The sequence below is a fragment of the Cnephaeus nilssonii genome (genome assembly GCF_951640355.1).
Source record: "Cnephaeus nilssonii genome assembly, chromosome: 7".
NCBI lineage: Eukaryota > Metazoa > Chordata > Mammalia > Chiroptera > Vespertilionidae > Cnephaeus > Cnephaeus nilssonii.
The window spans coordinates 60,912,073-60,935,885 of NC_137078.1; the positions used below are offsets into that span (position 1 = coordinate 60,912,073).

Consider the following 23,813-nt stretch of genomic DNA (forward strand, 5'->3'; position numbering starts at 1 on the left):
GCTGCATCTCTATGAAATATCTATCTTTATTATTCTCATTGACAAATGAGAAAATTAGCTGTGAGGTTAAGTAACACAATCAAGATCACACAGCTAAATAAGTGGCAGAGCAGGGATTTGAACCCAGATAACTCTATCTGCCCAAAGAAACAAAGGTAAAAAACCTACATTTCTGGTCTCTCTATTCTTCCTTTGTCATCAATTACTGGGGAGAGGAATTCAACAAGATTTAAATAGAAGAATATTGTCACCTACCACTTAGCTGGCAAAGCTGGGTCTCGTCCTCCTCCTTTTATAGGTCTTTGGAGTTACAAATGTCTGCCAGTGCTTCCCTGGATAAAGGGCCTGGCGCTGGGTCTAGCAGAGCCATCCACGGGGGGTGAGCAATGCTGACGGATCTCCTGCATTAGTGGCTTCTGCCTTTGGGACTGAAATTGATTTTCTGCATTTTAGAGTATCCTCTCATCTTAGCTTTTGGTTGAGGTCAAATGTGGTACCCGCTTAGTATCTGATGCAGCCGCGGCCATGGGATTAAGTCTTCCCTGACAGGGGATGGATTTGATGGCCTAAGAGGTCTTTTCACCACAATGATCTATAAACCAGGGAAGGGCTTCTAAACATAAGCCCCTTAACCAAGAGTGCACTGGGACTATCTGACCATTAGCTATCAGGAAACCAAACTACATCAACAGAGCCCTACCCCAACAACCTACACATCCAACTGTCTACAATAATAATTCTCAAAAATTTCACCTATAACTGTTCAATTTTTTCTCTTCCATCTATTGAAAAATCCTAATATGTACTCACATTAATCATATACTAGATTAACTCAGTTCCAGCATTTGACGTAATGCGTGGCTTTGCTAAGAAGCATGGACTCTACCAACTTAATCCCAGGGATGCCTACAAAGTCACCTACCACAGTCTTTGGAGTCGAGGTAGCTATGATAATACAGTCTAGCCCAAATTTCAGTAATAGCTGTGGTCTTGTTGTGGGGTGATTAAGATTTCTGTCAGGCTTTTAGAAATCCTAAAAAAATGTCTTTTAGTTCTCTAGTATTATATACTAGACATGAATATCTGTTCTTAAAAATATTGAAGTTTATGAGTGCATAAATAAAGGATAACTAAAAACGACTTTGTCAGTAATGAACTCTAGTTACTCATAGGGAATTTTTTTAAATTGATTTCAGAGAGAGGAAGGGAGAAAAAGAGAGAGATAGAAACATCAATGATGCGAGAGAATCATCAACTGACTGCCTCCTCCATGCCCCCTACTGGGGATTGAGCCCACAATCCTGGCATGTGCCCTGAACTGGAATTGAACCGCGACCTCTTTGTTCATGGGTTGACATTCAACCACTGAGTCACACTGGCTGGACCACAGGGAATTTTGATGTTCATAATTTAAGAGACCACGATGTGGTTAGATCACTTCAAAAGTTATTTATGTGTTAGATTGAGAATTTTAACATCTTGTTATCCATTAGATACCCATGAAGAGAAAAATTCCAGAATAAAGCAGAAGCATAGGCTTTGGCTGAAAACTTGAGGAGTAAGAATGTTCTGGCTTCCTAAAGCAGATGAATTAGATGTAATATTGGCATGTTCTTATTCTACCAGAGTTATTAATTCTGAAGGAGTCACTATGATAGTTCTTCTAATAAATTGATTTTTTTGAACATAAATTCTAAAACTGGTCCTTCTTAATTTATACACATACAAAATACATACAGACACACACATTTTTAATAGATTTTCTGATAGTGTGGTTAGCTCAAGAATCAGCTCTGAGCACACAGTGAGAGATCAGGGACAGAGGCCTTGCTCAATAGTAATCATAACAGTTTACCACTGAGTATCTACTATATGCTGGATACTTGACATTCTCTCGCTTAATCCTCAAAACACCCCTGAGAGGTGTTCCTATTTCTAACACTCAGACTTAGGCCAAGCACACAGTTAGCACTTAATAAATATTTGTTGAATGAATGAATGATTGTTACCTATGAGGAGAACATAGCTGACAAGGGATACATATTGCCCAAAGTCATATAGTTAATAAGTGGTGGGGCTAAATTACCAACCCTATATCCTGGACTGTTTTATGATCTCATGCTGCCATCTTGTATATAGATTTTATATAACATATATAATATATTATACATAGGCAGCATAACCAACCAGTTACCTAGGAAAGATTAGAAAGAGATGAACACACAAATACTGATCATGATAACAAATTAGTATTTACATCAAGGTGTTATGTTTTCTGCTTCTGCCTGAGTCAAATTTTTACAATAAAAATGTTCATAGTTTGGTAAATTTAGCAGCAGCTTTAGCTAAGAACAGAACAACAGGCCCCCTAAATCCTGCCATGAGAAGTCTCACTGCCAGCTCTGACCGGGAAGGCTGTGGGAATATGAGTGCAACAGGAAGGCCTGGGCTTGGTGCGTGACACTGACTGATAAACCTGCTGATGTCACGAGCTTGTTCTTGCCATAGTTCTAATCTCAGCTGCCATGGTGTCACAACACCACTGCTGGGACAAAGGCATATGCACATTTCAATGTATAGGTTAGGTGGGACACCTCTCACTTTACGTGGCTCTTCCTCTCTTAGGTGAGGAGAGTAGGATAGGAAACATCAGGTTTGACAGCCCATACTGTGAGCTGGGATTCAGAAGAAAGAGCAGTGGGACAAAAATTTCTACCAGCCCTTTCCATTTGCTGCCAGCTTTACTGTCCCAATATTTCCCCCAAATATGTCCAAAAAATTTTAAAAAAAGAAATTATACAACAAAATATATTTTTGAACTAATTCAACTTCAGCATTTACTTTGAAAATTTATTGGAATATAGTAGGGGGAACTCACTAAATTAAGCCAGCCAGACCAGCATTTATATCCCTAAGAGCATTTAAAATTTTCTCTCTCTCAGAGGGGTTGATTAAAACTAGAAAATGAAACATTTGAAATGTCATAATATATTCAGGATAAGGTGGCTTAAACAGGCAAAGTGAAAAAATATATATAGGGCAGATCAGTACTTTCTGTTCTATAACTTAACAGATTTTCTTTAAAAACTCTGGAAGAGGAGCCATTGACTTCTACAGATGGAAAGTGTGTGATGTTCATTTTAAAATTACTAGTAGAGCCTGCTATTGACCATCTAATTATGCCGAGTTCCATTTATAAACATAGCTAACCACTAAGTTTATGGAGACTTTTTGTGCAGCTTTAATAGGATATTGATCGAGAGCATAGTTTGAGTGTACTGCCATTGGATTGTGTAATGGCAAACAAAGGCAAGGTCACAGCCACTGCTTGTGCTAGGGCTGCAGTCCATTTTTTATTATAATCTTTTTGTTTCTTCCTTTAATGCTCAAGCCCATATGATTTCTTTCGAAAGAAGAGCTTGCTTAAGAATCTAACCAACTTTTAAAATTAATTTCCATGCAATGATCATAGCTATCATGTTACTTAACAGAGGAGAACAGGCCCCTTGTTCAGAAAAGAAAGTGTCTAGTCTATTTCACTTTACTCAAGATCTAAAACACTTCAACTATGTAAATGGCACCCTACAGGACTGGGTGCCTGGAATCTCTATCCTACATCCTCAATTTCCTGATGAGACCTTTTCTGCATAAACATTTTTTAATATTCAAGTTTGGGTTTGTTCCTATCAAAGAGCTTCATTTTCTTATTATACCTTGTAGCTGAGTTATTTCTGCTGTAGTAGCTCCATTATGTCAGGTTAAAATATTTAGAATATTGCCAATAGTTCATACTAAATAAGCCAGAAAATCCCGAGGGTATGGCTATGGGTGCTCAAAGACACACAGAGGACCTTGAGGCTTAAAAAAAGCAGTTTAAAAATGAACTACAATTTGGGTCTTAACTGCAATTCCTATGTGAGAATATAGATAGAAATAGTACGCATTTCTAAGGCAGAAAACAGCCACTAGGGTGCCACCTCATGCCAGGCTGAGGCATATGCCTGGCTCCATTCACTCCCACTCTCCATTGACAAACAGCTTGGGAATCCTGGAGCCACCCAGCAGCCCAGCTTTGTGGCAGAGCCAGGACAATTCAGCTGCTGGATTTTAATAGATTCTGCAGCAGTGCAACAGGAACCAAAAATCAGTCTGGGTAACTGAGAGCGGTTTTCACACCCAAAGACTCTAAGGCTGGCCACAGTGTACTGAGAACCATGGCTTTTCAAAATTCCAGGGCCATGAAGTCATCCCCAGCCACCAAGTTTACTTAACCCTTGCAGCCGGCTCGGGTGTACAAACCGCTGCCTGGAAAACTAGAACCCGCCAGGCCAGAGTCACAATGGCTTGTGTGTATTTGCGGTTTTCCTCTTTCCCAGCGAAGTATTTAGGGTTTCAGAGTCGCTCCACCAGCTTCAAGTAAAATAGTCAGCACTTTAGAAGGAAATGGGCAAAAGAAGTGGATTTTTCGGGAGGATTTTCTGGGTTCATACCAGGAAGGGTACTTGACAGCCTCAAGGCACACACCTGGAGGGAAACACGGAGCAAAATAAACAAGCGTGGGTGCTGACCCAGAGAGCTACTGAAGAGCACCATTTAGCAGCTCGTAGAGTGGACGCTCTTTGTGGCAACTTTATGGGAGAGAGACCCATCTGAAATGCCGCTGGAAGGCTTTGTTTGAAAACGCAGCATCACGTAAGAGCCATTTCAACAGATGGTTCCTGTCTCTTTCCTCACGGTACCACACTCAAACAAGGTTGGGGATTGCGAACCACAGTGTTAGCACTGGTCAGCCACTCCCCCAAAGCAGAGAGGACGGCTCTGTCTCTCTGGCACAGTGTCTAGTAGTCTGAGTAGTGCTCCTCTCTCCCAGGGAAGAAAGTAATAAAAAACTAGAACAACTTTCCGATGGTCCTATCACCTGAGGGAAAAGGAGGGTAAACAAACATACATTTACTTTTATGCTATAGCACTTTCTTTGCTGCTAAGACAAACAGGACTCTTCTTTCTTGCCTTTCATGAACTCTAGATAATGCAAAAACAGAAAAGAAAAAAAGGCAGGAGGTAAGGGTGAGAAGGGAATTAGTGGGAGACTCCAACAGCTCCATGCATCTAATCAATACAATAACCTTGTTGCCGACTCTCACCTCTGAATGTGTGAGGCTAAGCCAGCAGCTTTCTCTTGACTTTCTCTGCCATTGCCACCCTGTAGTAACAGGATTATAAACAACAAACTTAGCACATCATTATTTCAGTGAATCCTCATTGGGAAATACTGAAATAGCACCTCCCTCCTCTATTAAATTTAAAAGGAGGAAAACTAATGACAGAAACTAACTGGAAATGTGGGGAAAGAAATATTTATATTAGCAAATTCAAAAATTGAATGCTAAAGAGGCCAGGATAAGGGAAAACTTTCAAGCCAAGGCCATCATTAGTGTGAAATTTCCAGACTATATATTTGGTCATAGTTAGGTGTGGTTGGGGGACTAGGTGGGGCTGGGATAGATAAGAAGGTGTTAAGAAAAAATCTGCAACACAGTGAAGAAATGATCTATAATAATGAAAAGGTAATATGCTAATTAGACCGGATGTCATTTTGGATGTCCTTCCTGAAGAAGCCGTGGCCGAGGAGGGAAGCCAGCCCAGGTCCCGGGTGCCAGAGGGAAGCCGGGGCTGGCAGCCAGGGGAAGGAAGGCCTACTCTTGCATGAATTTTCGTGCATTGGGCCTCTAGTTATTTAATAAAAACACAGAATCTTTGGATTCTGTTTAGTTCTATAATGCAGGTATAGGAGAGGTCATGACAAAATATCTGCAGTCTGCTAGCTGATTATAACAAAGTAAAAACAGCAAGTTTCTTAACCTCTTAGAGTATCATGGTCTCCTGCATCTGTAAAAAGGGACAATAATAGTGACCATGGGAGGAATGAATGAAAGAATGTTTACAAAGCGCCTAGCACAATTCCTGGTACATGGTGCATGCTTGGTAAATTCTAGCTACTATAATCGTTCATATTAGTGTTGAATCATGCTCTTAATAGCGCTAACGTTATGCATTTAATCAACTTATGCGTCAGTTAGCTTATTTCTATTTCAAAGTTGCAGAATGCACCCAGCCCCACTCATCTGTAAAAAGTGTCTGCCGCACTTCTAATGCAGATGCTTAGCTCTTCCAGCCTGGGCAAGGGGTCAGCACTGTGAGGAATGGTTAACGATTTTGACTTCTTCCTGTGGCTTGAGTGTTAAGTCTTTCAGAAAGGTGTGTGGGTGATGAAACCTGAGCTGGGGGATCCTTACTCCAACCACCAAGGCAACCTTGAGACATACACCCTGACAAACCTGGATTAAAGATCTGTAAGAGGGAGGGGGCTCTGGCCTGAAGCCACGGTTTAGCTGACACAGCCCAGTCCCACTCTTTCCAAACAGATTCAGTCAGCATGAGGCCATGTGTGAGTGAGTCCTAGAGCGATTACACAGCAGTGTGCAGAATCAGAAAGCGTTCGAGAGCCGAAGGCCGCTCACGATGCCAGGCATCAGCAACACAAGCCCCTAAGCAGCGACAGGAAACAAAACCAGGTCCCTCTGCAAATTTAATCTGAGGTCCAGCCATACCCTCTGGCAGTCGTGAAGGCAGTTTTAGAATTCATTTGGCAACCACGCCATCACACACTGCATGGAGGTCCAATCAAGCTTGGAACTGATAAGCCCTGGGATATAAGACCTTAAAGGGATATACAGGAAGAAGAACGAGATTCTGAGGATGGTTCTGAGCAGCATGAGCCTTCTCATACAACCCCAGGCCTCAGACACTGATGATAATGAAGATTAAATGTAAGCATTACAGCAGCCAGGGTAGATTAAAAAGGTCTAGTGCTCCAATTTTAGAGTTCAAAGGATTTTCACTTGAGGCTGTTTGGACTGTAGTAAGGGCTCAATCAATGTATTTCTCTAATGCCACAATGACAGTTATACTCTGATATATCAGTCTATATTACTTTCATTATTAAAATTACAAGAAAAATGTGAGCTAGTGATTTTTAGAAGTCCTAAAATGTTGTGTGTGTGTGTGTGTGTGTGTGTGTGTGTGTGTGTGTACAAGCACACACACACAAATGCATCCTTATTTGTCTATGTCAAATAACTGGCTAGTTAGCTATGCTAGGACAGCATATATCCTCCAAATTAATAAAGCAACCTAGTCTCTACTTCACTGGGTGCATACTTTAAGCATATTTCATACTATGACAGAAACTTCTCCCTTCTACCTCACAACTTGCTGCTCCTGACTTATTCCTTAGGTTTCCACTCCCCTCCCCCCATAATACCTGGACATCCCTGCATCAACCAAGGGTCCCTGACTACCAGAATTCTAACATCCATAGTTACTTTCCTGCTATTTTCCATGTAGCCTCGCATTGTAGAATTCAAGTTCCCTTGGGCCAGTCTAGATCCTAGCATTACACAAACTTAGCTTAACCATTTACCTACTGTTTGACTTTGGGTAAATGACTTCAATAGACCTGTAATTTAACTCATTTGTAAAAATGAGAGTGATTTCTTATCTGACATGTTTATTGCAAGGATTAACTTATGCTACCTACATGAAGACCTAGCACAGTGCCTGGCAGATAGTGAATACTCAAAAGTCACTCTCTGTCTAACCCTCTACCCCTGTTCCCAGGCCCCCACCTTGTCTCCCATTTTTGGATTCTTAAGAGTCCTCGAGCCTTAAGAAATAAGAACAGACAGAATCCAAACTGTGAGATCAGGATGGCTTGGCTTACTTGACCTGGCATCTTGTCATGAGATTGACTGGTTTGCTCGGTCAATCTTCTGAGATAGTAACACAGGGAATGGGAGGTGGGGCATGAACTTGAAAATAAAAGATTTTTTTTTTTTACTTCACCTCATCCCACAAATGATTTATTTAGACTTGAAACCAATTTTGACAATGTATATTTTATCTACAAGTGATATTTTGAAGTAGGAGGGGGATAAAAATTGTAATATTTGGTATATGTTTTTTCTTTCTGTTACTAGGAGCTCAAACACCATAGTCATTATAGGTATGCTTTTAAATAAAAACAAAAATGTGTTTTTAGGGGAAAGCAACTGTGTGTGTGTGTGTGTGTGTGTGTGTGTGTGTGAGAGAGAGAGAGAGAGAGAGAGAGAGAGAGAGAGAGAGAGAGAGAGAGAGAATCCTATACCTTCTCCTTGGACTGTCTGGATTATTTCATAGGAAAAATACAATCAATGACCTTTTGATCAATGGAACAGGGTGGTGACAGGTACTCTTAATTCACTGTTGTTGGTGATTATTGACAAGCTGGTAATGATCATGCTGTCCTGTGTCACTCCTGCTGAGGGCATTAGCATTCTTTAAAGGTCAAAACCAGTATTTTTTTAATTGCAGAATTTTTAGAAATCAGGGAAACCTCAGGATTTTTTAAAACCAGGTTCACACTATAAACTAAGGAATATGTGAAACACTCTGGATTTCAGTTCTTTCCATATGTTTCACATTAAAATGACATCAAATTTTCCTGATTTAAATTCTTGGCTCCTAGATAAACTGTGTGGCAAAAGTCTTCCAATGGGTGAATGAAAAGGGGATTCTGAAAGCTATTTATGTCTCTAGGAGGCTGAGGCAGAAAGTAAGCACAAACCAAAGGCAAATCTGTACCAAATCAAAGCAAAATTATACTTACTCTGTGACACTCTTACTAGCTCAGTCACACTAAAAACACCTGATGTGACAAAACTGTCCTGGAAGCCCAAATGTCCTGAGGAAACAAAAACAAAAAAAGCCAAGTGTCATAAATAGAAGATATTTGGTAACAGAAGTCTAAACATGAGTTTCATTGTGATTAAAAAATATGATGTCTACTTTCATATTCTGCTCTGGTTAGAGTTTCCGTGGGAGGGTATAGTCATTTAGTTATGTAGTGTTGTTTTTTTTTTTTTAATCTGGAGGTTATGGAAAGCTATGACACAACAACTGGGTGATTTCTGAAATGGTTAAAAAAAAAAAAAAACCCAACAGGAAATCTGAAACAAAAGACAATTTAAAATAAATGGTTACCTTGGCTGACCTCTGAGACTGTAACAACTGGGATGAAAACACCCTACCTACGAGTCAGCCTGGATAGCTAAATTCCATAACAGTTTTAAACACGATTTTCTAAAGAAACATTTGATGGGGATTAGCTATCTATTCATTCAAACCAAACAAGATTTAAAGATGTTCCCTTCATTTCTAGAGGAACCACTACGTAAATCTTTAAAAAGCTAGAATAGAAGAAGTAAATCCCTTAAAAACTATTTAAACATAAAAATAAATTCTTTGAGCACAGATAAAATTTAGATTTGTTTCAAGAACAAGAGTTTTTTGTAGTAAGATTGATTCTTTTCTTTTTTTTTTAAGAAAAGATAAATTAATGGTACAAAATTAACCTTTGAATTTTGTATCTGTTTCATTTTTTCTGGATGATTTGTTTCCTTTATGATATCTGCTTATTCATTTTTATAGTATGTTTAGGAACACAGGGACATAAAACATAAATGGCAAGGAATACTAGTAGATAATTGATGATATGTCATTTCCCTCTCTGCCTCTAAAGTCTTCTCATTCTGTCAGCCTCACATAGGTAAACCTAATTGAGAGATCTGTCTATTGAGTTAATGTAACCACCTGCTTTAAAATTAGGGCCAAAGGAGAAGTTGATGGCTGAGGGGAATTTTTTAAAATAACTGTTCTTTGAAATAAGGAAAACACCTTTTTTTAAAAAAATACAACGTAAGAAAAAAGACCAATCTGAATATGCCCACTATGTAGGGGAGGCAAGTTTACTTATGGCACATTTTACACAACAAAAAATTGTTAAGTGTCATAGACATAAATACATGCAAAAATTGTCATGCTTTGAATTATAAATGTGCCTAAAAATTATTATTTTTCCTTTGGTTAACATTTGATTTCTGCATAAGAAAGATATTTTTTAAACTTAGATTTAAAAGAAAATTTTCAGTTTTTAAGATCAAATACACAATCTCTGATATTATAGGTAAATAGCTCTAAGTTTTAGGATATCTGATAATCATAAACTTCTTGGTAAAATAAAATAGCACCATGTATGGTGATGGATGTTAACTAGAATTACTGTGTGGGGGGGTGTCATTTCACAATCCTCCTATCTAATACAAGAGTAATACGCAAATTGACCATCACTCCAACACACAAGATGGTTGCCCCCATGTGGACACAAGATGGCCGCCACAAGATGGCCAGCAGGGGAGGGCAGTTGGGAGGGACCAGGCCTGCAAGGGAGGGCAGGTGGGGGGCGATCAAGCCTGCAGGGGAGGGCAGTTAGGGGTGACCAGGCCGGTAGAGGAGGGAAGTTGGGGGCAACCAGGCCTGCAGGGAAGGGCAGTTGGGGGGGACCAGGCCTTCAGGGGAGGGCAGTTAGGGGTGACCAGGCCAGCAGGGGAGGGCAGTTAGAGGCAATCAGGCTGGCAGGGGAGCAGTTAGGCATCAATCAGGCTGGCAGGGGAGTGGTTAGGGGGTGATCAGGCTGGCAGGCAGAAGTGGTTAGGGGCAATCAGGAAGGCAAGCAGGCAAGCAGTTGGGAGCCAGCAGTCCTGGATTGTGAGAGGGATGTCCGACTGCCCGTTTAGGCCCGATCCTACCTGGATGGGCAGTTGGACATCCCTTGAGGGGTCCCAGATTGGAGAGGGTGCAGGCTGGGCTGAGGGACACCCCACCCCCTGTGCATGAATTTCGTGCACTGGGCCTCTAAAATATATATATATATATATATATATATATATATATATATATATATATATATATATATAGTGAATCATGTACACCTGAAACTATTGTAATGTTATATGTCAATATCTCAAAAAAGGAAAATATTTTAAAAAGAAAAAAAATGTATATACACCACAACTTAAAAAATGACAAAATTTCATTCAAAGAGTTGGTTAAGAAATTTCACCTCCCAAGGTACCCACACCCAGGTATTTAGTTGACTGTTATTTGGGAAGGGCCTAAGGTGTTATCTCTTGGATTAAGAGAATTGAGAAGTAAAAATAGATAAATCAATAAAAGTTCTCTAACATGGTCTTGGCAAAACAGGCTCTGACACCTTTTTCTATTGTGACAATATTCAGATCATATTGATCCTCCAGACCATAACAAATGAAATCCAACCACAATGTACATTAAGTTTAACTTAAAACACATATAACAATGGCAAGGAAATTCATAGTGGAATAGGAAAAGCTGGGTTGAGCTCCAGCTCTTCCTCATCTCTGTCTGTGTCACCTGACTGTGAGCTGATACTTGTTTCAGTTACAACCTTTTGCATCCCTTATTTTAAGGACAACTTAACATGAATTTCTATACAGAATGTGAACACACATACATTAATCCTGCTACCAAAAAAAAAAAAAGCAAGCAATATAACTGAAAACTAAGTTTAGTTTGTCACAAGGCAAGGGCTTGGGAGGCAGTAACCCCTGTATTCATCCATTCAAACTCACCCTGTTTTCATCGCCATTTTTCTTCTGTCTACCTCTTAAATGCTGGTGTTCTCCAGGGTTCGTGCTCATCCCTCCATATATATTTTTTTTTTGCCCTAAGTTTATCTTCTCTATTTCCATGATATCAGCTACCAAGCTTGATTGTGATATTTGTGAAAGCTAGAATAATATTTGTTTCCTTCTCCATTGTATTTAATGCCTGGGACAAAGCAGTTAGTGAGTATTTATTGAATGAGTGGATGAATGAATCTATTAGCCAATGATTCTTAAATCTTTATCTTTTGCCTTGATTGCTCTCTTGGATTCCTAACACATGAATCAAAATGTTTATTGCATATTTCTATCTAAATAGCTCACGGGTAGCCTCAGATCCAACATGTCCAAAGCTGAGCTCATTTTCTTCTCCCCCAAACCTGTTTTTACTCTTTTGACTTTCCTATGTCAATGAACCATCCACCGTTCATCTGCTTTTCTCTTTTGGTGTCATCCCTGACTCCTGCTTCTTACGAACACCCACATCCACCTAATCCCCATGGATTCAATTTCTTACTATTTCTTGACTCCAGGTACAACTCTGTCTCCCTCGTATGATTGTGGCTAAGGCTTTTGCCAATTCTCCAACTATGTTCTTCATCATCAGTCTTGGCTTCTCTTCTAGTCTATTCTCCACTCTGTAGCCAGAGTTGTCTCACTAACAGGCAAATCTGATGATTCATTAATTTATTCAACGAGTATGTATTGAGCCCCTACTGTGGGCCAGGTGTTCGCCCAGGGGTTTGAGATACAGTCCTACCTTCAGGAAATCAGAGTCTATGATTACAGACAGCTGATAATGTAAAAGAAACAAATTATTTTAAAAATTATAAATGGTATAAATGATATAAAGGAAACAAACAGGAAACTCTTTAGAAAGAGTGGTTAAGGAAGGTCTCTCTTAAGAGCTGACATCTGAAAGATACTAAAGAGACAGCCAGTAAAAAATGGGGCAAGAGCTCTTCAGGCAGAGGGATTGGCATGTACAAAGGCCCTAAGGTAGGAAAGAATGAGGTGTTGGAGCAAGCATGTCAAACATGCTGCACGAGTTTGATTTGCTTGTGTTGTAGAATCCAAGAAAAATCCAAAGTGTTCAGCAATCACTATCCTGTCAGAAATCTTGCAAGAGCCCCGCAAAGAGTTCAGGGTACAGTAACAAACTCCTTCACATGGACTATGACCTCCATGTAGCTTCTGTTTTCCTCTCTGGGCTCCATTTTATCCTTTGTCTCTTGCTTCCAGCCCTATTCCTTGGCCTAAGTGAACACACGTACCTCCAGGGCCCTGGTTCAGCCCCTGCCCTCACCCTGATCCTTCTTTCTGGACTTCCTATCATTCTTACTCTTTGTTTGACCAACTCCTACTTGTCTTTAGGACTCAGCTTTGTTGAAACCTCTATCAAAAGCCTTCCCTGGTTACCTCACTGCTGGAGAAGACTCCTTTTCTCTTTTTGGGATATGGACCTGATGTACTATGTGTGGTTCTAATCTAGGACTTAGGACACTAAATTGCAGTTTTGTCTTTTTCTCATATTAGATTGTGAGCCCTTTGAGAAAGAGCATTGTCTGTATCTCCAGCACTCCAGGTCCTAGCATAGTGTCTGGTATCCAGTGAGCACTCCAGAGATGCCTCTGTATAAACACAACTCAGATCAGGCTCAAGTATGTGTGTTTTCCTCTTTATAAAAGTGTAAGCAGAATTTTTTTTTCTGTCTCTTTCTCTCTCTCAGCTCCAGCAAGCCAGTGTGCATCTAAAAACTATTAAAATGAACCATCCAAAGAGTCCCTCCAAACTAAATAGGACAAGGACAGGACAGACAAACCCTTTAGATGAACCTTCTGATCAAGAAGGTGCCATCAGGTTCTCTGAGGAGAAATGTCTGGGGTTGTCCTATTATTGTGATTATGGTTCAAATTTTGGGAAACCAAGGAAAAACAGAGTTAAAGGGCAGCATTATTTAATAAACATAAGAGAGAGAAAAACCCAACTACAAAACAATTTAGTCTGAAGCTTAAACTAGGATCTTGTGTGATCCTGAGAAAGTCGCTGCCAAAATAATAATTTGATCCTCCTTTCCCACCTAGCAACCTTCCTCAAAGGTTTATTTTAGGAGAATGTGTGTAATTTAGAAGGTGAAATATATACGAATGTATAATAACCAGAAAAATAAAAATAAAGAGAGTTATTTCACAAGTCCTGATAGAATCATCTCTGCACAGTATTATGAGATTATCAGAGGGCCTTGACTACTTTAACTTCACAATGTGTCCTCAGGGAAAGGTCTGTGTAAACATGCCATGTAACTTTGAATGACTATGAAACTGGTTTTGTTCCTTCACCAATTATTTAGAAACCCACAGATCCAGTGGAAGACAGCCACGAAAAATGAAACCTAAGAAATGATGGAAAAAATGACATGGCTAATGTAATTACTAAGCGAACCTGAACAGATTAATATTTTGTTCTCACTAACACAAACCAAGTCATAAAAATGACTTTCGGGGAAATAACACTAATCTGGGAGTTCTGCTTTATGGCAAAATGAGAGGAAAATGGAAAAATATATAAAAAGGTAAATTTAAGTAATTCTGAATTGAGATGTTAGCATGAAAAGATCTTCAGTTGGAGAGCTGATTAAACATTCCCCAAAGGTTCCACGATTTACATTTTGAATAGAGTCTCTCAGAAATGAGTGCAAAACATATACTTTTGTTAAGCACATCATAGATGGAAAGCCGGATTGCATAATGATCTGACTCTCCAATTCTGAACGAGTGTTCAGGAGCAATTCAGAGGAGACTGAAATAAGGAGCACATCCTTTTTCGTTTTATATAAAATGGCTAAAAAAGTTCATTCACTGAGGTCTTGTTCAGTGAATTCCCAATTAGAGTGGAAATTTCAATACCTTGGAGTCAGTCCTACTCACAGTGGGGAGAGATTAGGCTTTTGAAGAGAGGCAGGGATATGAAAAGCTGAATTCTTTTACGGGTGGTTAAGAAAAGCAGCTCTCTTTACCTCGATGATATCAGCAGTTATGGAAAATGCCATTATATGGGAACCGAATTTCATATCATTAAGGAACTGAACATCTATCTACCTTTAAACAGGCAGGAAAGGAGGAGGGGTGGGGCGGGAGTTCGATTTGTAGAGAGACAGGTAACCTTGCAGAACTGTTCAGAGGTCAGGCGAAGAAACAGCTGGAAAAGAACCATCCAGAGGGGTTGGCTTTTAAAGACCTTCTGAATGTCCATGGAGTAGAATGAATGTACTGAGGAGGAAAGTTTACACACCCTGTGGTGTTTTGGGTTGTCCTGTTGGGATAGCAAAAGACTCCCAGCTCTAAACGATCGAGTCTCATCTGGCTAATGGATGCAGGGCAACTACAACACACAAGTCACTGCAGTGAAAAGAAGGGATCTCCATTCTATTGTCCCTATGTAAATAAGGTTCCATGGAGGGCAAAGACAGGCCAGTGGCTGGGCCTTTCTTGTGTGTACTTCAGGGCTCCCTCACTCTCACACTATTTATATTCCCCAAGTGTTTGGGATTGCCTGTGATGAGCTAAATTCTGATGACGCTGCTCTCACAGAACTTATATACTCGTCCTTCTAAAGAAGAGTTCCCCTCAGCAACACTGCTTCTCCCTGGAATTTCAATTTCTCCTCTGTGAACTCCTTACTGGCGTATAAGCCACCTAAGGGAAGGGGATTCCCCTCCATCGTCTGTCCTCTGGACCCCGCCAGTGCATTTCTGATGTGCTCAGTCAATACTGCTAAGTTAAGCAGAACTTTTTCTCTACTTGTCTTCTGGCATAGCCTTTTTCTACTTTATCAGACAGGTATTTTGTTTACCTGCCTTAGCTCTGCACTCCCACCATAAACTGGGCAAGGGCAGGGTTGTGTCTCGTTATCTTACACAGCTCACAGGGCCTTGCACAAACCCTGTTCTAGTTGTGTAATAAATATTTACTCAGTGATTCAGATGAGCAACTTGAGATACCCTTATTTGGTAGCCCTCTAAAGCAAAATATAAATTATTATTAGTTTATCTCCAATATGTTGTTTCTGTACTTTTAATTTGGAATATCTTAGAAAACAGGTCTTGGGGGAGATGGGCTGGGGATTTATTCCTGCTGATCCATTAAGCCCAAATTCTAAATTTTTAATCTGATTTTTTTTTATTACACTGACTATTTAAATTATTCTACCATTCAATGATGACATTTGAAAATTATTTATTTTATGAGTAATTCCTTATTTAAAACAAATGCTAATAGTTCAGACATTGCTAAGAAAGAACATAGAAGCCATAAAAATACACACACATGCTGTTTGTGTGATTCATTTTCATGACGGTGGAGGAAATTTCATTTGGTTGTCTGTTTATGATAAACATTAAAAGATTGACATACGGTGTGGACTGACAGTAAGACTGAAATATTTCTATGTCTAGAAAGTTGTGTCTGAGAATATATAAAACAAAGAAATGACAGTTGCCAACTAATGATATGGATGAGGTGTTTTGAGATTTTCAGATGAAAAGGATTGTTATAAATGCATTTGTAATATGGTTATGATTGTCGTTCTGTTTATCATAACACATCAAGGAATTGGCATTAGTATGGAAATAATGTCTTAGCTTAAAAGAAGGATGAATCAAAAGAGGTTTTAAAAGTATGTGTCATAGGATTGATGTACTGTTGAGTTCCTTCTTTTGTTGCTCCCAATTTTCCTGCCTTGCTCAGGTGCAGGTATTCAATACAGAAACCTAATCTGTGTCTTTGTTTGTTTGTTTGTTCTGCCGTATCCATAAAGATAAAGTCAATATTTGGTTTATTGTTTTCATTCAACAAATATTAAATGCTTATTATATGGCAAGCACAGTCATAGGCCCTATAGTTACAACTAGAAATAACAAAAGTTCTTTATTCTCTGGGGCTTGTATTCCCAGTTAAGGAAAATGTTTATGCCAAGATTTGCAGTAATGTATTTAATCTAAAATTGGGTCTTTTTATAAGACCTTTCTAGGAAAACTTTAACAACTAGCAAAGACTAGCAATGTCCTTCTGTCCCGAGTCTGCTAGCTGTCCAGGCATGTCCATGGTTGACAGCCACTGACCACACTTCCCAGCCTCCCTTACAGCTCGGTGTGGTCACTACCGGAAAGTGAATGGAAGTGATACAATCAGCTTCTACCCCACACATCTGAAAGGAAATTCCTGCTCCACAGATACTCTCTCTTCCTCTTTTTATGAGCTAGAACAGTTTTGGCCATGCAGACAAAAGAGTGTGTCCATGGAGTAGCAGGGCAATGAGAGAGAGGGAAACTGAGACCCTGAATGACAGTGTGGAGAACCACCACCCTGATCATTTAGAAGAGTTCAAAAAAAAAAAAGATTTGGGTAGATTATAACTACTCTATTTTTTTGGTCTCTTTGTTATAGCAGCATAGTACTTACCCTAAACCTCATAAGTTGTCAAACTCTCCCTTTAGAATATAAAGTGTCACAAATTAGCAGCCCACAGGCCAATTCCAGTCTGCAGATATATTTTGCTTGGCTAGTTAGCACAGTAATTTTTTTTGCATATGAATGTTTTTAAACTGGGCATGAGCTTACAAATATAAAACACACCTCAATACTCCTCATTGTATTTCATTTATTTAAATGATTTATAAGGCCCCTGTAGGTACATAAATTTGTGATGCCTACTAGGTATCTTCTCTCTACTTTAATCCACTAGGATAGATGGATGGTTGGTATTTTTTCATCTGGTGAAAAAGCCGTAAGTATTTCATGAGTTCCTTGAGAAAGGTTAGACTTTTTAGTTAGGTATTTAAAGCCCTTCAAAATCTGGCTTCTAGTATATCTTCTCAGTATTATCTTCTAACACAATCCAAATATATGCAAAATAAAGGTGTCTATAGTAAAATGAGTTTGGAAAACTCTTGGAGGATGACAAGAAACATTTACATGTTAAAGCTCCTGAGAGTTCCAACATTATTTAACTCCCTATTTCCCAAAGAATTTGACAAGGATATCATTGGGTTTTGGCAAATGCTATCTGTAGATACACTGTTTGGCTCCTTTTCCTATTTTCCCCCTTTGCTGTATGTACCAATGTACTGAGGGGAAATAAAATCTGAACTCTTTGAGATAATTAAAATTTTATGCAAGGCCAAGGACACTATATCCTCACCTGCAATCATTTAAACATATCTACATTAGAAAAATGTATCAAACTGGTAACAGGTATTATAAAGTTAGGCAAGCTATTTTTAAAAATTATACATGGAACCTCTCTCGGTAGTATTAATTTTAATGAAAAGTATAGCTTTCATTTATCCAATAGTTACAATGTGTTTGGTACTCCACTAAACACTTTAGACACATTAGCTCTAATTATTTGTGCAACTTGGTGTAGTTGGCAATATTAAGTTCAGAGAGCTTTAAGTGATTTGCCTATAGTCACACAGCTAGTGACAGAATTAGGATTAGAACTAAACAGGTTAACAGGTTTGTTTAGTTCTTTTATATAATAAATTATATTTCACTTTAATCCATCATAGATTATACCAGAGACTTGATTATCTAGTTTAACTCAAAGGCCTTGTCACATCTTCACCAATTCCTGTAGTTAATAAGGGAAGAATAGTATTTCAATTAATTAAATTTGATTGCTCAATGATTTTACATAAAGAGCATTTATAAGTTTGAGTTATTAGGCAATTAATTAAAGGACTATGTTTAATATATATCAAAACATCTAACTAAAAAGTGAAAGATATCTTTATTTATTTGTCTGTAAATATCAGATGTATCACATCATGAAATGACCTGGAAATGAAGATATCTTAAAGATCACCTGGAGCGATCATCATTGTGTCATAAACATTTTAGACTAATAAAATTAAAAGGTTTGGTTTTTAAAAATTCTTTTCATATGTTTACTTTCCTGTAACTTCTCATTTACTTCAATTTTGTCCTTCAGACCAGGCAGAATAAATCGCTCTCTCTTCCATTTTGCTACTCTTTGAGTATTTGAAGATAGTCCCTCAATCCCTAATTTTCTCTCCTCCTGAATAAATATCCTTTCTTTCATTGTTTTGTCATGCCAACAAACTAATTTCCCCTAAACATTTAGAATCATGCACTTATTAAGCCTATAATAAACAGAAATAGGTGTTTTCCAAGTGGACCAACTACAAATTAGTTCTGTGCAAGAACAGAGGAACACTTGCATCAGGAAAAAAAATGTTAAGCACCATAAAAAAAGTTTTTAAAAAAAATAAAATTTTGCTTCATGCTAGAAAAAGTAAGTTCCACTATAATTAGCATAAGATCTGTATTTTATAAATATTGAAAATGATTTTATTTTTAATGCACCATAAACTTAAAAGTATTTTTAATTTAATCTGCTTTTGAACTAAAAAGGGTAATAAACAACTTCATTGTTTTTATGTTCTGAATAAAAGTTTTTCTCTAAACTTGGACAGTAACTTCATAATCTGCAAATGGATCAAATTATTTGTTATAGCTTCAGTTTCTGCTTATGAACTCTTACATATATTAGGGAAAAATAAGGAAATTTATTCTCTGAATACATAAGAAAATGATTACCTTAAATGAAACAGACATGAGATTGGATCACCCGAGGGCTACCCTGGTTTATGGATACAAAACAGCAAAACGCCTTAATGCCCATTGTCCTGTTCTTCCTTTTTAGGTTTAATTCACATGGCTGTGAAACCACATACAAGGAGCCCTGCTTGCTAACCCACCTGAGGATACAGGCAATGACAAGGAAAGAAGATGACCAGGGGCCATGTGCTAATTTTAAGACACTCAACACCGATTTTGATTCACCAAGCATGGAAAGAAAATCATTCACGAACCAAGCAGTGTATTTAAAAAGAGTCCTTGCAATTACTTTTCTAAGACTATGGGGGGAGGAGGGGATTGATTGCAAATAGGTAGATTTAGTTTTCAAAATATATAATAAAATTAGTTAATGTTTAGAACCACAAGATACAAAGAACGTTCATGTTTTTAGAAGTCATTTGCTTGGTGCAATTCTTATTCACTTAACCAGCAATTACTTACAGATGCCATAATTCACAATGCTTATTAAATTATAGACTCCATATTATACATTTCTGCTGATACTGTGGCATGCCACAAATCGTGTGGGCCACTATACTTTGAAGTTTGCTGGCTTAGCACAAATACAAAGTATTTTAGAAGTACCAGGAAATTCTTTGTGAGATATAACAGAAGGAATTAGACTGTTCAGGCCATGTCGTGTTAGCACAATGGAGCAACACTTTTAAGACTTTAAAGTCATGTAATACAATTCTAGGCTGGATTTTTCTTGTTAAAAAAAGTAGAATGGGAGTGCTCAGAAGAGAAAAGGGCCAATATTTGACAACAGAAATCAGCATAACCTTTTAACTGCAGCAGCCATGGGTGACTGCCCTTTGACCTTGAAAGATTATGTGGGATTTCAATGACAACAGCTGGAAGTGAGCATGTGTGAATAGAGAACACAGATCTGAGGCCTGGTACAAAAGACTGCACAATCTCTGCCCAGATCAGAGTGCTGATTAGAAATTGTTTCCTGGTCCTGGCTTAATAGAGTGTGATAATGAAAGTTGTGTTTTGTGGGTTTTTTTAAATTCTTTAAGCAAGAAATCATTGGTGATTTCTGCCAGTCCCATTCTTCCCTTCAGCTCTTCAAATCTGGACTTTTCATATGAAACAGGCCCATCTTTCTTAAGGATATGGTTACAAACAAAACTTTGTTTTACAAGCTACTTTCCTAGACAAAATTTCTTGAGTTCCTCTCCTGAGTTTTAAAAATTGTGGCATTTCACATACAGTATCATTATTTTTTGTTTAAGATCTGTCACGCACAGATACACCCACAGGCACACAACTTAAATGAGAGCATAATGGAAGTGGGAACTGTATCTCTCTCATCCTTTTAGTTCTACCATTTGTACAATGTATAACATATGGTGGGTCCTTAGTACATGTGTGACAAATGAACAAAGAAACAAATATTTCTTCTTACCCACATATTCTTTTTGTTCTTCTTGAGATACAAAGGTAGATTCCTACACAACATTTAATAATTTCATTGTTTTCTTGAACCAATTTCACATATAGGATAGCAATGTTTTTGTGAAGTCTTTAGGCATGTTTGCCCAACAAGAACAGATGAAACAGATAATTACTCCCTTTCAAAGAGAAGTTAACTTAAACTAGTAGATATGGTGATTTGACTGCTTGTTGAATGTGGTCATTTCAATCCGTAAGACTGTCAATGAATGACATTCAGTGAGCTGAAATGCACATAAACTGACGCAGATGCACTCTCAAGTTCCCATGTAGGATCCCCACACTTGCTGACATTGCTCTGAAACCACCAGAATATTGCCACATGATTACTGAAAGGCCATCGGGTTATGACTCATTTATGTTGTTTTGGTTTTACCATACAGTCTTATCTTACCTTGCATTGCTCCGAATTTTGCTAACTACTCTAGCTCTGGATTTTGCTAACAACTCTAGTTTCTATATCAAATTAGCAACTCCCTAGCTTCAATAGAAGTTGACCTTTCCTTTATGCAAATAATACCCCCCAGTTGAACAAAAACCAACCTGGCTGCACAGTATGAAACAAGCAGAGGCTGGTGAAATTGACTTCCAAATCAGACATGGGTCGTCTGTCTACATCCTTCTATAGCAACTAGAGATGTTATTCCAAACAAGCCATGGGACAGATTGTTTTTCAGAACAGACCGAATCCATTTGCCATTTCAAAATTCTATAAACAGAGTATTAAGGAATTCAATTCCCACAGCAACTATATGGGCGTTGGCTTCGGTTTTATGGGAGTTTCTGCCAAGCTCACATATTTGTAGAACTATTGGTTTAGAGTGTCCTTTGCAGCTTAGAGTAAGAGGAACCGATGCCTGTGATCTCAGTTCACTTTAAGGACTGGGTCTTCTGGTGACAGGTATACATGATAAATGTTCCAGAAGGCTGACCTAATTTCCGCTGAAGTGAGTGTTTTGCTAAGAACATTCCCTCAGAGTGTTAGCTTGCAACCAAGGATTCAAACAAGCCAGTGTCCATTCTCTTTAGCGAGTTATTATCTTTGCTTATAAAAGCTCTCTTGAAATGCAGTTAATTCTGCTTCCCCAGCCAAGCTTCTCCAGACTTACTTTTGAACTTAAATGAGTTATCTATCTAATTAAAAATAAATAATTATCAAACATAATAAGTTTCATAGTTTTTAGTCACTGTGATCAGATAAAACAAAACACTCTAGGCTAAATATAAATCAAGGTAAACCTGCCATGTATTTGTCTTTTTCTCTTGCAAATGGATCAATATGGCAACGTGTTCATTCATCTTGTCCTTCAAAAATTTTATCTGCAAAGGATTATTTACATATCATATAGTAGGAGGTACAGTATTATGTAAATTAGAATCCTAAATATCCTAAGCCTCGGTTTCCTCATATGTAAAATGGCACTAAGGTTGTACCCACCTCCTAAGTTTATTGTTAGAAATAAGGAGATAATGCAGTTAAGATGCTTAGCAAAGAACCTACAGCAAAAAAAATTATTAGCTACTATTATAAACAAGAAATAGATACTTTATATCTTAGATCTTGAACCATATAGGAAATTTTTTTAAAAAAAAATTATTAAGTTCTTTTGATGTGGAATAATGTGATGTGTAAACAATGTGGGTGTTCATATAAAAGTTGTGTATATAAATAAAAATGTTGATAATATAATTTTGAGTGGATTTTTTTAGTAAAATTGAAATTATTTTCTAAAGAAAAAACACAAAACTTATTAAAAATTAATCCTCTCACATGTTTTTGGCTTTTCTAAAATGAGATATAACAGTACTTCATTTCCAACTTATTTTAAATAAATTAGGTGTAAATTTTAGGAATCAAATTCCTAAGTATAATCTTATTTATTTAAAATATTTATAAAATATTATTTAAAATGCCTAAAATAATTTAAAATATAAATCTCTTCTATTCTTCAAATGCACATTGACCATCTTCATGGGCTACACATTATCCTAGATATGGGAATACATATTTTGGACTTATATTTTGGGGGTGATAAGAAATGGACCTTAGGACATTTTTTCAGATCAAGTTTTATCTAATTTTTTCCCAGTAAGTAATATATAAGAGTATTTAGAAAAAGAAAGAGAAAATGACACCTTTTTTTTTTGGCCAGTTACACTTTACTTTTTTAAAGAATTTTGTTGGTTGAAATTCTTGTTGGTAACTAAATTCATGCTGCCTCTTTTAGAAAATAGGTATTTAGAAGTCTAATTTTGTTTTTCAGTATTTTTCAAATGAAAACTAAACTATTTAAAATGTGAAAATATTTTTGGATAGTATAAAAATACATACAAAATAAGCAATAGTAACTTTTAAATGTGGACATACCTTTTAGAAATGAATTGCCCTCTAGTCAAGCTTCAGCTCCTTACTTCAATTTAAACAGAGAGCCATCAGAAAGCATCATTAAAGAAAGGGTCTTGATTCCTTATAGCTTTAAATCAATGCTAAACGAATCTGCCCTTTTAGGCTGAAGGATGATCGACATGTTTCACTTTACTGACTTTGATCACTGAAGCACTTTATAATACAGGCCATTTCCTTGATTTTAGGGAACAGAACCTTTGTTTGACTCACAGAATAGATGGAGTACATATATCTTAGACTCAGCTTTAGCTAAGTCAGAGTCCCGAGTTCTCGGAATTTCTGCAGTGTTTCTCATCAAGGGTGATCAGCATTTTGACGGGGACTCCTTCCTTCCAATGTTTAGAATGACCCTGTGTTCTGTGTAACAGTTAGCATACCTGAATGCCAGCAACAGTCCCTCCTTGTGACAAACTAAAAATGCCCTCACACATGTTTGAACACCCCTCAAATAAGACAACATTGTCCCTTGGTGGACCAAACTCTCTATACAGTATATGAACACTCTTACTGATCTCATTAGGTATTTAATACTATGTACTTCTGCTCACTTCTGAACTGGCTATTGTCTCTATAATTAGAATGGAAACTCTTATAAGCCAGACATTGATTATTACAATTCTTTTGAAATTCCCCTTCATTTTCAGTCATGTCCTCTACTCCTTACCCTTTCCCAAGTGTCTAGTTCAGGCATTATCATTAGAACTTGAT

At 37.8% G+C, this 23,813-nt stretch overlaps 1 protein-coding gene across 5 annotated transcripts in view; it reads right to left on the reverse strand.

Annotated features, from left to right (window-relative positions):
• The window catches only part of NFIA (nuclear factor I A), a 366,953-nt gene that overhangs the window by 115,133 nt on the left and 228,007 nt on the right, over window positions 1-23,813 (reverse strand). For all 5 annotated transcript variants that reach the window (XM_079776638.1, XM_079776639.1, XM_079776636.1 and 2 more), the window contains exon 4: window positions 8,708-8,782. In XM_079776638.1, coding sequence (XP_079632764.1) covers window positions 8,708-8,782 — 75 coding nt within the window. The remainder of the gene's footprint in view (window positions 1-8,707; window positions 8,783-23,813) is intronic.